Source organism: Phaethon aethereus (genome assembly GCF_964289735.1).
Source record: "Phaethon aethereus genome assembly, chromosome: 3".
Taxonomy (NCBI): domain Eukaryota; kingdom Metazoa; phylum Chordata; class Aves; order Phaethontiformes; family Phaethontidae; genus Phaethon; species Phaethon aethereus.
In genome coordinates this window covers 98,852,816-98,867,159 of record NC_138576.1, presented here as the reverse complement: position 1 = coordinate 98,867,159, position 14,344 = coordinate 98,852,816, and the positions used below count along the sequence as shown (strand labels likewise).

The 14,344-nt window shown below is 40.3% G+C and overlaps 1 protein-coding gene across 4 annotated transcripts in view; it reads left to right on the top strand.

Annotated features, from left to right (window-relative positions):
* Positions 1 to 14,344, top strand: part of TTC7A (tetratricopeptide repeat domain 7A) — a gene marked incomplete at both ends in the record, with an annotated part of 182,100 nt that overhangs the window by 30,363 nt on the left and 137,393 nt on the right. For all 4 annotated transcript variants that reach the window (XM_081997950.1, XM_081997951.1, XM_081997949.1 and 1 more), the window contains 4 exons: positions 528 to 606; positions 3,863 to 4,023; positions 4,464 to 4,527; positions 13,882 to 14,019. In XM_081997950.1, the coding sequence (XP_081854076.1) occupies positions 528 to 606; positions 3,863 to 4,023; positions 4,464 to 4,527; positions 13,882 to 14,019 (442 nt within the window). The remainder of the gene's footprint in view (positions 1 to 527; positions 607 to 3,862; positions 4,024 to 4,463; positions 4,528 to 13,881; positions 14,020 to 14,344) is intronic.

The window sequence follows — 14,344 nt, the reverse complement described above, 5'->3', positions numbered from 1 at the left end:
TGCTTGCAGGCAGTTACTGCAACTTAGCTGCCTGATAATAAACTGTTTAAACCTCTGTTATTTCATCATGTGTCTGGAGCATCAGACACAAGGCATTTAAGCACCACCTAAAAGGAATCGTCATTTAAAAGTATCATGTAAGCTCAATGTAATTCAAACAAGTACAATCTGTGTTGTATGAGGAGGAGATGTGGATGCGTTTAAGAAGCAGCATCTGCTTTATAAATACGAGCTATGAAAGGCTTCCAAATGTCCCCTCTGTTCGTCAAATGTGAATGTGATCTTCTCCTAGGAAGCCATCTGGAGTAGGCAAGCTACAGTCGCTGCCTCACTCAGTGCCATTGTCCTATCTGTGCCTCAGAGTGACTTGTCTCGCTACTGTACACTCAATATTAGTGATGGTTTCATGGGTCTGTTTGAATGTCAAGTTCGTTGCCACGCTTTGGCGCATCATAAAAGTATTTTGTTTCCAATGTGCTGGGGTTTTTTTTGTTTTTATGAATTTTTTTTTCCTGCTTTCCCCATAGAAATATTGTGAAAGGAATGAGGAGTCTGCGAGAAATACTACGGACTGTGGAAACAAAAGCTACTCAAACCTTCAAAATGGTAAGGGGAGTGAATGGGAGATGGGAAGGTGGGATAATCTGCTGTGCAGATGATTATCTCTCTGTTTATTAACCAGTACAGTAGGACAAAATGTATTTGTCCTCACTTGATTGACTGCTGCGCTTTTTTTTTTTTTTTTTTTACACTTTTGGAGGTGGTGTATCAAGTAATCCACTTAATTCAAAGACCTGCCCAATTGAAACCTCCGAACCTTCAGACCTGGGCATGTGTTTTACTTTGGGGTTTTTCCAGTGCATTTTCTAGCCCTGGTAGAAATAGGGATGTATTTAGCTTGACAGTACTGTTCTCAGGTGATGTCTTCTTTTCTTTCTTGTTTTAAAGTGTTTGCATGCACACCTTTTTGTGTTTGCATGTAGAAGTATTAAGTACTTCTGGTTCTTGCAAAACAAGCAGTGCTTTTTTTAGATTCAAGTGCTTCAGTGTTCTTCCTGTAAAACTCCCTTCAGTACAGTATAGACTGATTTTTATTTTTTTTAATTAAGTTTTTGTTGGTGTTGGCATTTTGCATCCTGTTATCGTGAGTGCCTCTGGTAAAGAGATCATGGGGAAAGTTATTTATGTGCCTGTTTAACTTCTTAGACCTTTAACTGGTTCTTCCCTGTCTCCCCTTTAAGAGATCTTGTCCTGAAGTTACTGAGGAAGTGACAAGGTCAACAGCATGGAGAATAGCAGTCTTCAGAACATGAATGAAAACTTTGCAGCCCTAAAAGCACTGACATTGATACAACTAAACTTGTTTTGTGCTTGGTTCATCTTTGTGTTTTGTGTAATTCCGGAGAAGTTTGGCAAGTAAGGTGGGCATGGGTTTGCATAGCATTTTGGAGATGGAGAGTGACAGGTTCCAATGGGTGGACTGACGGTGTGTCTAGCTCACATGCAAATGCAGGGATAAAATGAAAGTGCGAGCAGAAAGGGTATCCTGGGTGCTTTTTTGCCTAGGTTCCTCACATCTGTGTATTTGGGAACTTGTGTTCTGGAAATGAATATTCTTGTTGCCTTGGGATCGCCTTATGCCTAATTGAGAATACAGATGCATGTAAAAGTTTGTGCAGGGAATTACAAGAGGTGACTTAAATAATTGTCACACTCAAAATGGTTGCATCCTTTTCCAGATTGAGATCAGGGTTCAGGGGATTTTTCTTGCTTGCCTGTTATCATTTTGCTGAAATGAGTCTAACCATCTGCTGTTCCTATACCATGACAGAACGTGGCACTCAGATGCCCCTGTCCCTGTGCAACTGGGGAGAGCTGTAGAACACCCCTGGGGATTTATCCCTAAGGGGAAATCTGAATGTGTTCATCCAGTAGTTTTTCCTGGGATTTCCATTTTACAGGAAGTTGCATTTTCATTTTCTTACTTATTTTTAAAGAGTTGTCAAGAGGGCAAAGGGAGGAATGTGCTTAATTAAACAAGTTTTTCAAGCATGAAAGTGAAACACTTTTTTTTTTTTTTCTTAATTTGTGGGATCACAGTGTTCTTCAAGCATAATGATGCTTTTTTTAGCCAAAGGCAGTAATAACATAAATCAGCATTTTGGCCTGTTCTGATTTGTTTGGTCTTATTTAAAACAAGAGTGAAGCTAATTTACGCAGCTACTGTACTGTATGTTAAAATCAAAAACACTAAAAGTATTTGGTGCTTGCCTTTTGAAAGGCTTATCACAAACTGTACTCCTACTTCTGTGTGAACTGTTAGAGATCTTTCTGTTGCTGGCATGTTATTTTTCCCTCCCCTCTAAGACTGTAGGATTTTTTCCTATAAGAGAGTTGGTTCCTCAGGGTAAAACTGACTAAATAATTACACACTGAGACGATAAAACGATACTGGCTAATGTTGGAGGGCCCTAGGCCATTTTGCTCATGGTTACTTGCTATAAAAAGCATAGAAAAGCCTAGTTAAAAAAGAAGGCTTTCTGTAACTTGTCAGTAGGAGTGCACAGAAGCTCTTGGGGTTCCCAGTGAGTTCTGTGTGACAATATTTCTCTGAGGCACCGTCATACATTTCAGATCACTTTGCCATTTGCTAGGTGCATCTATGAAACCTCCCTTTCTGGTGTTTAAGAAACAGAGCACACTACTGTGGTTGCATCTTAGACTAATTCGGTGAATTCGTGTGTGGTGAGGTGGATGAAAATAAAGCAGCTTGCATCAAAAGAAGTTCTTTTTCTGAATCTGATAACAGGAACTTTAACCTCAGTATTATTTATTTGGTCCTGTAAATTTCATACCTCCAGTGGAGTAAAGCTTCAGTTTATCATACCTATCCTGGTATTTAAAAGAAAATGACACATCTCAAAGTGTAAATTGCATATAAAATACATATGCAGTAGTCAGAGAAGTTCCAAAAGAATATTTACGAGTATTAGGACAGAAGGGCTGAAGTTTCAGCCTGCCTCTGTTCTGTGCAGTATTTACTTTACAGCTTAGAGTGCTGCTTAGAATTCACACCCATTTTGATGTGTCTCTACTTGTTTGCATATTCATCTATGTACAGTGCAAAAAATTAGAGATTGAGTGGGTGGGGGACAAGAACAAATGGCAAAGACAGTTTTGCAAAGTCAAGTTAACTTGCCCCCTTTTGGGCCAGGTTGCCAGCTATGTGTATGAACTGGAAAACAAGTATTTAAGGATCCTTGGCCACTCAGTGATCAAACAAGTGATGCGATGTTGCTGTCTCAATATAAAGTTCCTAACCCTGTTCTCTCCTCCTTCCATTATTGCAACAATAAGAGAGAAGCAGTACTGAGATGAAGCTATAAAAGGCTGCAGGAAGAGTGATATTAACAGATAAAGGGTTGACGTTTTAAACCTAATAGAAAAGTAGCCTCTGAGCTGAGACTTGCATACAAAATTCTGAGGCTGAGAACACAGTGGAGTGCCACCATACTCTAATACTGTAACATTTCTGAGAGAGTCTCACCAGTTCATGTGGCAGTCGGTTCTCTTCATTCACCAGAGTATGCCTTGCTGCCAGGCCTTTTTGATCGTTTTTTACCTACAGCATTGAAACAAGACCATGTAAATGCAGAAGGCTGGCCTTTTCAGAGGATGGAAGAAACTGCCATTGCTGTAGACTTTTTAGTAGCTCTTTTAGCTGTTCTAGCTTTCTAAAAAGTGGTACTGTCATGTTGTTGATACATCTCCTTCACAAGGTGGAACATGGGGTGGGGTGAACTTTTGTATTGGAGAAGGCTTCACTGATGTGTCTTTTTCTGTGCTGTTCACTGATCTCTAGACTGCAGCCAAACAGCTAGCCCAAGTACTTCTCCATTCTCTCAGTGAAGACTGTTACTGGAGCCCTTTATCTGATCCGCTTCCTGAGTTCATGAACAAAGAAGATCAGTCTTATGTTAGCAATCTTCTTTGTCGAAGGCCGGAGCTGTACACAGAAGAGAAGTGAGTGTTCTTTTTTATTTCAGTTTATTGCAGGAGGAAGGAGAGTGTTTGAACGCTGTTTGGTACTGCTAAGTATGTCACTGATTCATGTAGTAGTTTTGTGTATTCTTGTTTTTAACTTCCCATCAAAAGGCCTGCTGGAAAAATAAAGCATTAAACCTTGAGTGTTTGATTATTTTTTTTTTTTTTTCCCCAGGAAGGAAGAAAATACAACCAAACAGCTGTCTTTAGGTTATTTCTATCTCATAGCATTTATGTTTCAGTATAGCTCATCTAGGATATATTGCAGAGCTTTTAATTGTGAGAACCTGCAAAAGAAGGTATTGCCTAGCAAATGAATTATGCATGAGATGTTTCAAGTTACTGTTCCTCTTGTGAAATGAGAAAGAGGCTGACGGGATAATTCTTGACCTTCCTCAGAAAAATGTTTTGTCTTTCAGTGCGTACTGCCCTCAAGACAACGTAGAAGAGGCTCTTCTTCTCCTCTTAATCAGTGAATCCATGGTAAGCCAAAAATGAGTTTGTAATACTAATAGCACAAAGGAATATCTCGTGTTTCCATGTCAAGTCTTCTGGTTGGTTTTGTTTACGGAATCTTCCCTAGATAAACAGAAGCAAGGATTTGGCTACTGAATAGGAAATGCTATTTATAACTTTATTAGTGACACCACTTTTATTAAATGGAATGGCAGTGAAGGATTTTAGGAGTTGTCAAGAAGAAGTGCTGCATGCAGGTTCTGACATCCAGATACATTGTCAATAGACTGATTTTTCCATAACATCTGTGTGGATTTATGGGTCAAGAATGGGAGGAAGGGAGCCTCGCCTAAAGCCAGGCATGATGGTGGTACCCACTGTTTGGCATTTGCAGGGTACCATATTCTGCTTACATTCCTTAGTCTGCAGGAATAATATTTTAGCCGTTTCAGTCTTGAATGATCTTTTGCAGTTTCTGATACTGATGATACAGGGAGTTCTATCTCATGCAGAAACATCCATAATGAACTGCAGTGAAGTAATTTGATCTCTTCTATTTGTAACATCAGTTATAATGAGAAGGGAAAAAGGTGGAGAAAAACTACTGCATGGAAAACTGCATGGTAACCTTTGGTCACTGTCATCTTCTGAGAAAACAGAAACATATGGAAAATGTGTAAGGAATGTTTTCTGAAAACATGTAAGGAAAGTTACTTTCCTTTAAATACTGGGTGGTCACTTGTAGATCAAAGTGAGATTTGAAAATCTTGGACCATCATTGACCATTTTAGAAACTTTTTAAACAGTTTTCAGACAAGCTAAAAAGGGATAGTGTGGAAACTTTGTTTTGTTTTTTGCTTCCTTCAGCTTTTCTTTGTCTGGTTCTTCTGGCTCAAGTCCTTCCCCTTTCCTGCAAACCTCTTCAGAACATGGCAATTTAATATTACTTGCTTTCAAAATTTGGGGAAAAATTGAAGAGGCAGAACCACCCCCATAATTTAAATATTAAATTGACTTAATCACATACATCTGAGTGTTACTAGGTGCTTTTTAGTGCTTTCTAGATTAAAAGATTTCTACTGGTACTGTATAAATCTAGTAGTATATGTAGTTAGATGTACATCTGCTTTGTTTTTTCAAGGGCTTTTCTGCAGCTAAAATGGCTTTTTGTAGTTGGAAGTGGAGACTCCAGGAGTGAGGTCTTGTAGAACACCACATGCACTTCTGTTAAAATCAGAAGAACTCATGTCGGCGTTGCTCGTCAGGGCTGATCCAAGCAAGAAGAGGATCAGGGGTCCACAGCAATGACAGTACTGGCTGCTCCAGCCTTTTCTGGGGCTGGGCTTGCAATCGGAAAGGCCTTGTGGGACCTTGAACTCTGTAATTTTGTTCTGCTGACGTGAATGAAAGTTATCCCTGGTTTAGCTAGTAGTACATAAAATGGTGAACTGGCCTTGTAACTAAGTTATGGATGAAGCAGTGTGAAAACACTATTGATAAAAACTGGACTGCTGTGCTGACTTCAAGGCTAAATAAATAAGCTTGTGTTTGCTTAAGTGCGGTCTTCTATATATAGGAACTTTCTGGAGGTAGATGCAAGGCATTTTGACCTGCTGCATATAAAGCACTCAAATAATCAAAGATCCTGTAGTAGAGCGCTGCAGGGAACCATAACTGTCTTTCCATTTTTTGGGGAAAAGAAACATCTGAGTTTTCCTCTTGCATTAGCAATAGGCTTGCCATGAGTTTATTGTTTTAACAAAAATACAGGACAAGTCTATAGAAATACAGCTGTGTATAGAAATATACTTAGGAACCACAGGAATGTGCTTCTGAAGTGAAGGAACAGAGTGCCATCTGATTCTTACATATATTTGTAATCCATAAATATTTTCCTGTAGTTTTACTGTTACCGTACTAAGAAGGGGATGTTTTGTTTAATTTATGACATGAAACATCTTTTCCATGACTGCTTCATTGTAGGCTACTGAGTTTTCTCATGTACAAGTTTGTTGTTTGTTTGAAGTTTTTTGTTTTGCTTTTTAAGACTTGCTGAAGCTCACGGAAAATGAGTTGACAAGAAGCAGATTTCCAGTTGAGGTCTCCCTAATGATACAACGTTAACTTACTAAAACATATTTTCCTTCCTGGAAAGAGTGTCAGTGGTGCGCGATAACGATAAGTTTCTGTAGGCCAGTAAGCAACATAGTTGGTGTTCCTGGATTTTGGCTGGATTACGCATTCTTTCAGTATTTACAGTTATGAACCCCTTAAAATGAAATAGAAGTAAACAATTAGGTTGGCTTGCTGGGAGCTCTCCAGCTTCTCTGCCACTTTAATTGCTCTGTCAGAGCAAAACTCACCAGAAAGGTACTTATCCTGTCTGATTTTTAAAGGGACAAAAGAGCAACCATGTCATTATAATCCTTTTGCAGGACTGTAAAGCCAAACAGCTACTCCACATGCCTCTTCCTGACTTTTGCCACTCCAAAATGAGCTCAAGGGGGACAAAATTGGAGGGAGGAGGGACAGAAGAATTGTCAGCACGGGGAGGGGACACAGAGCAAAGATGTACTGGGGAGGAGCATAAATCATCAGAGAACCTCAAAGTAAATATGTGATAAAATTTATGAAAAAGAGACATCGTAGCCTTTTCAAGAAATATACATCTGGAGCAACCCTGCCCCGCCCTGAGCCATACAGGGAGGGAGTAGGTCAGTACTAGGTAGCTTGCTGCTGAAGTTCATTCTGTTCTTCTGCTTGTGTTGCCTTCCTAAGGTGAAGTTAACATCTACTTCACCAGGATCTGTGCAAATCCCCAGATGGTATTATGGGGGTTACAAGAACCGTTCCTGTAATGGGGAAAGGAAGAAAAACTGCCTTTAAGGTGCTGTAAGCCAGACCCTGCATTCCAGCACACCTCTAGCTCTTACTGATCCTCAGTTCTGGCTTGTGATGCTGCCCCAGCTTTTCTTCTTATCCCTTTACCTTGCATTGGAAGGGAGACACTTTGCATGTTCTGGTGGGATGAAATGAGAGTATCTTCTAAAGGGGTAATTAAGGGTTCCTTCAGTATTTCACTCACTCTACCTCTGAGCCTAAGTATGTAGAAGTTTTTCAGATGGCCATATAACATGGTAGTCTCTGTCATAGCTTTGAAGATGTTTCTGTGGGTATATCAACAGAGTGAAAGCTTGACGGCTCTTTCCTCGTGGCACTCTCCTAAGTTGCCTCCTATATTTTTTCTGTCCCATTGAAAATAATTTAACTTCCATGAGCTAAGGCATCTCAGTAAACAATGAAAAGTATCTTGGTTGTTGAGTTTGGCAAGTGCCCCTCCTCTGTGCCAGCTGTTACTTAGTCATGGTGATTGGCTGTAGAGTTCTCATGAAGGAATCTAGTGAAACAAATCAGGCAGCCTGAAGATTACCACAGTCAGGGCTGTCTTTAGTGGGGTTTGTGGCCTCCTGGCTAAATTCTCATTCCTTATGCACAGCCTGAGTTATGATATGGATGGGCTGCATTTGTGAGAGGAGGAAAATGCTTTCCTTCAGACCAAGAAGGCCAGCTGGTGACAGCCTTTACAAGTTCAGGCTGTGGTAGAATGATGTGTTCCTATCACATGTTGGAAAAAATGGACTGGCCTATTTTTAAACCACTAGTCCTCTTTCTCATTGCATTTAACCTATCAAAACCAGTGGTGCTGTGTTTGTGGGGAGAACCAAGGGCATATTGTGACTTGTTGCAGTGTGGTTTCTCTGCATCGTGCTACCAGTGGGCATGGCACTGGTTCTGCCATCAGGGATTCTGCTTCTTTGTGCTGTGGGGCGTAGGCAAGGGAGGTTTGGCAGGACTTAGCTGGAGTTTTGTTTATTTTAATAACCATTCTCAGGAGTAGTCAGAGTTGATTGCACTGCCCCGTAGTCAGCCAGAAGTTTCTCAGAGCCACTTTTTGTGTTTACTTTTGAGGTTAAAAAAAAAAAAAAAGGAAAAGTTCTTTGTTTGCACTTAGAAACCTTGCCTTCTTGAATCTGAGATTCAACGTACAGTGTAAAATCCCTTTATTCAGCCCTTGGCAATGCTGGCTCTTATAACTCGGGATTCTGGCTAGTGTAGTCTACCAAACATACCAGGTAACATGGATTATTTTTTTTGGCTCTGTGTTCTTCACTCATACTGAAAATGAAGCTCCTTGTATCCAAAACTAATAAAATCTGTGCCTGTGTAACAAAGATTAGAAATGTCATCTCCATCTTATCTCTGATTTGAATCCCTAAAGGCGATTTGACCTTGGAGAGCCTGAGAGCACAGAACAGATGGTGAGGGGGAAGTAAGATCCTGGGATTTGTTCTGTTCTTTTTACTGGTGAGAGCAAACTCATGGCTGTGAGCATGCCTTTAATGGAATAAGATTAAATCCCTGTATTTTTAAGCATGGAAATAATTAAATTCTGTTAGCTCTACAGTTCCTAGCTTTATAAAATAAGTCTGTCTAGCAAATGGGTTGGCAAAGGAGAACCTCTTGTTGCCTTTTTTTTTTTTTTTAATTACACCAAGCCCAGTGATGTTGCAACTGCTGGATGACCATCATGAGTATTTTCTTGAGGGCTGTTGGACTATGGCAGCTGAAAGAGATAACTGGGGACAGGATTGCCTACTCCGTTGGTTTCTGCCAAATCACGGCCGTGCACCTACAATAGCAAGCCCCACTGTCTCCTTAACTGGTCTGCAAGGCAAAGCTATGTGTTTGGGACCTGCAAAGGTGGATTGCAGGATATTTCTAGTGGGAAATCCACCACCTCTGTTAATTGCCTCTTGAATAAATAGTTCTAATGTGAGTTGCTGGAGACAGGATAGAGAGCTTTTTTGTTTCTGCTTTGCAGTAGAAGTCTTGTTTCTGAACTTGCAAAGATGATGCAGATTCTTGGAAGAGAGCTTTCTAAATGCAGATTATAAATAGCAAATATGTGACTTTGTTTATCAATACTGTCTTGGGTAACAAACTTCATTACTTTCTTCCCCTCTCTCCCTTTTGTGTAGGATTGCTGAGCTGTTTTGCCTGCGGGTGGTATGTCTGTCTTGCTTTAAGTAATGTTTCCAGAATTAGCTCTGCTACAGTACAGGACGTTAAAATATACCTGGTGACGGATAAGGTATATCTGTATGGTCATATGGTCATATTTGATAACCAATAATAATGGGCTATTTTACTGAGACATCTGAATGGGGTACCAGTAACTTGTGATCTGTTGCCTACCAGAAATGAGACAGATGCCCCACAGTTCACAAGGCAGTAAGTTTTCATTAGCTGTGCTTCTGGTCTGAAATGGATCAAGTTGTTTTATCTCTGTAAGAGCAGTTTTGGGAGTGGCTGGAGTATGGTATTTCCTCCCTGTTCCGCCTGCTTCCATTTTCACAGCAGCTTTGCAGTGAACCCTGAATATGTTCTTTGTATGTGTTAGTGAGGGGAACTTTCAAGTGCTGTTGTTGAGATCACCAATAACTTAGGTGAAATGGGTCCGTGCCATTGCAAAGAATTCATTCATTTTGTTGGCAGTACAGGCAAAACAGCCAGAATGGAGATCCAAAGGACACGGGCTAAATATTTCCCAACTTTGAGCAGTAGAGGCATCAATTGCACGATTTCAAAGGTTTGTTGTCAATCTTGCATACACAGCATTTGTTTTTCTCACTTAATGCTAGTATTGAATCACACCAATTACATTATTACAGTACACTGTGTAAAACATGCTGCTGTTCTGTATAGATGGGTTGCAGTGGATCTGGCAATTATGTCTATTATAAAAAGACACAAGTTGAACATTAGAATACCCATGAATTAGGGGACAGGCAGCAGGCACTCATTAAAGATTTTAATTGCTTTCTTTTTCTTCTTTGAAAAAAAGCAGGGGGAGCCGTGTTTCAAAGTGAGCAATTAAAGGATACTTCATAGCTAATTGCTGTGAGAGGGGGCTGCTATGTGGAATGCTCTCTAACTGTAATTCGTATGTTTGCTTGATGTTCTATTAAGAAGCACATCTTTGTACTGTAGTAAAATTTAATTTTCTGCAGCGTAACTGTGTGCATAATAACTGCCAAAATAATGGCTGTTTGCTGTGACTCTTTTCCTTTCCACATGTAATAAACATGCCATAAAGAAGCTGTAATTGTTAGGGTCACTGATGTACAGCAAATCCTCCGTGTATAGGTGGCTTATCTAGTTTGCAGGTAAGTATATTGTATATGTGGATAGGAAGGCACAAGCTCAGCAGGGTCGTTAGTTAAATTGCAGATCCCCAGAAAGTCAGATCTCTTCCCTGCTATCAGAGCCAGCATGGGTCTGAAAGTCCCATACAGTTGTATTGCTGCCGATTGGAGCCAGGCTTAAAAAGCCCTGATGTACCCCAGCCAGTTGGTTCTGTGCCCGGTCAGGTTGAACGCCGGAGTTGGGCTTCAAGCGTGATACAGAGCCATCACAATGGCTGAGCGCTGGGTCGACTCGGGGGTGCCAGCTGGGCGGGGGCCTTTTGGATGTATGTGGCCTGGAGGCGGGCTGTGTCCCTGGGCTGCAGAAAGGGAGGGCTGAAGGCGCTCGCTATCCTGTGTGCTGCTGGGTCTGGGCTGACTACAGGTTGGGTCTTACCTCCCCAGGTAGGATTGGTGTCACATCCGAGCCACCTGCATGTACAGCTAATTGTGTCTAATGCATGCCAAAATATGCAAATGTGGTGCATCTCTGGGTTGCTCCATTATCTAGAAGTACCTCAAATAAAGAGGCGTTGACTGTATAATTTTGCTCTGTGTAATCCAAGTTATGCTAACTCCCAATGGTGAAACTCCTTTTGGTAGTATTAGTGACCTTCTCCATCCCACACAACAACCTTGAACAGAGGTTCTCTCCTTTTAATGGTGACTCATCATCTCTCCCCATCCTGCTTGTGTGCTGTGAGGCATGTGTGTGTGACAATGGGAACAGCTTAAAGGGAAGAGTCATACTGGGGGTGTTGAAAATGTAATTGTAAGCTATGTTTTACTGGTGCTTATAGTGGAGGAGGAGGAAGTAATGGAGTAGGACAAATTGGGGATTGCTGCTTATGTTATTGATGCACTGTTTGGAGATCAGTGTTCTACAAATAGTCATTCTTCCATTTGTGTTCAGAAAAATAAGTGGTCTGAAACAACAGAAACACAGGTATTGGAACAAATGTTGGTGTAAATGGTTTAGAATTAATGCATTCTCAAATGCAAAATAAAATATCTCTCTCTGTGTACGTTTCAGTAAGTAAAATTCCCCACCCGACAGAACAAGTGTGTACCATGATGCAGTAACTCTACAACTATTTTGCACTGGTACTTATCAGCAACTGTCAGGATTTCTTACTGCCAAACTGAAGTTTACAAAAACATAAACAAAGGTGAGACAAAAAAATTGGCTAATGGTGCTCTGGGTCACAGTACCTTTCCTTCTGTGAGAGGCTGGCCACAGAAACATGCCAATTTCCCTGAGGTGGGTTTCAAGAAATAGTGAATCACATTCCCTTCTCCACCCTCCTGTATCTAACACTGCAGTAGTACGTGATATCTGGAGCCTTGGGATGATAAATTACATTGTTGTGTTAGACACACTCCATGTTCTTGCCACTGTTCAGTCGGTTTGATATGAGGTTTGCACCTTTTGGTTTTGGGGTGGTTTGCCTTTTTTTATATATATATCTCTGATAATGTGGGAACTCCTTGACTTTTTTTTTTAATTTTTTTGAGCAGCTGGAATTGGCAGTTGGAGATCTGTTCAGTATTAAAACAATTGTTGGAACAGAAGTGATGATGAATTTGTTCAGTGGCAAGTCTTACGCATGTGCAAATATAGGGAGTGATAGATTGGAGAGACCTATGGCTTTGAGATTTGAAACTTCAACAAAATAAGCAGGTTTATGACCTTCTTGGAAAGAATGTTAGTCATGCCTGTGCATATGTTGTTTTTAACTGCTGACCGTTTAGGTAAAATGTGGTATGTACAATGTCTTCAGTATGACTGCAATTTTAGAATGTTGCATCTTTGTAATATGTCTAATATTCTTGATTATTGCAGGATTTGGACATGTTCTCCCCACTAGTACCAGTACTTGTTAGCAGATGTTAATGGACACTCGCCAATTCTGATTAATTTTCTATCTGTGCTAATGCATCAACTTAAAAATCATAGCTTGGTACTACCCAAAAAAGCATCAGGCCATAGCTGACTCTAATGGGAGGCTGATGATGAGATTACAGACCATGAGGGTGCTATCTCAGTAGCTATTTTCTACAAATAATTGTCATAACAATGTAACCAGTGCAGAAAAAAAATGTTAATGCTGTTGTATATACGTAGGAGGATTCACTAGGCAATAGGATTGCTCTGTATATGCTTTGTCTTTTAACTCTCTGAAGTAGCAATCTCAGAATTATTCTTTATATGCCTTTATTTTAACTCCTTTTTTCCTTTTAAAGTAGCAGTCTTGGGTTAAATCTAAACAGAGCTTAAACATTTTTTATTATTCTTATTTGTTTAGTTCTGCTAATAAAGGTAGATGAGCAATGCTTCTGTACTCTGGTTGCAGGGTTTCTCTTTGAAGTCGGTTTCATTCTCTCATGCAACCTATTGTCTTGAACTATTTTTTTAAATCACAAATTACGTCTTTTGAATTAACATGAAAAAGAAAAACACTTTTGTGACTACAAGAGCCGTTGTAAGTTTATTTGTGCAAACACTAGACTGAGTCTGACCTGTCAGTTTACCTTGAACTGCAGTTGCCATTTAGCTCTTGGTTGTGATTGTGTTAGTTGTCAGTAATTGTGTTTGCTGTCTCGGCTGGAGGCTGTGATGAAGAGTGCTTGGAACTGGGGCACTACACAGATAATACCATGATGAAACATCTGCAGCTTGATCATAATGAAATATGTGTGGGCTTTAAGGGCTGCATATTCTGGAAATTTTTATTACACTTAATTCCCCCGTTTAACCTTTTTAGGGAAAAAAATAATATCTCCCTGCAATTAGAAAGAAATAGATGTAAAATTAGAGTAGTAAGTATTATAATTATTGAGGAAATGGAATCTGGTAGATCTGTTTCCTAACACTGTAATTCTGTGAAACAAATCTAGATAAGATATTCCTCGTAGTTCCTTTCTGTAGGTACAGCTATCTTCTTGAGTTTGCTTCTTGTGGATAAACAAGATAAACTCTATGGAAACACCTTTCTTATGCTGGGAGGAGTTTAAAAAAAAAATATCTCGAGAGGATTTTAAACAAAATGCCACGGATGATGTGGAACTTCATATGGAGTCGTCGGTGCTCCCTTGCTCTTTTGCGGTCTGATGCTCCGTTTGTGTCTGTGCCCAGGCAAACCGGGATGCAGTGATCAGCCGAGCCCCAGACCAGCAAGATGACCGGGCTGTCAGCCTCCGGGATGCTTCTGCAGTCTACGACCTCCTCAGCATCACACTGGGCAGAAGAGGGCAGTATGTCATGCTTTCTGAGGTACCTCCTCCTGCCTTCTGCTGAAACTTCCACTTGAAACATGCAAGCAAAGCCTGTCTTTGCAGTAGCTTGTTGGGAAGGTTGAAAATGAAGCACACTGGTAGGCAATTAGAAACTGCTACAGACCTATGGCAGCACAGGCCAGAAATGTGCACAGAACTGTTGGAGATGTTAAAATAATTTATATGCTATATTTTTGTATTTATACTTGTACAAAGTGGCTGTCGTTTGAAGTGATGGTGTATGCTAGCAAGCCCTGTTAACCGAGAAGAGGAAAATTATGTCATTAAAAAAAAAAAAAATCAGTCTTGGCAAAAGATATTTT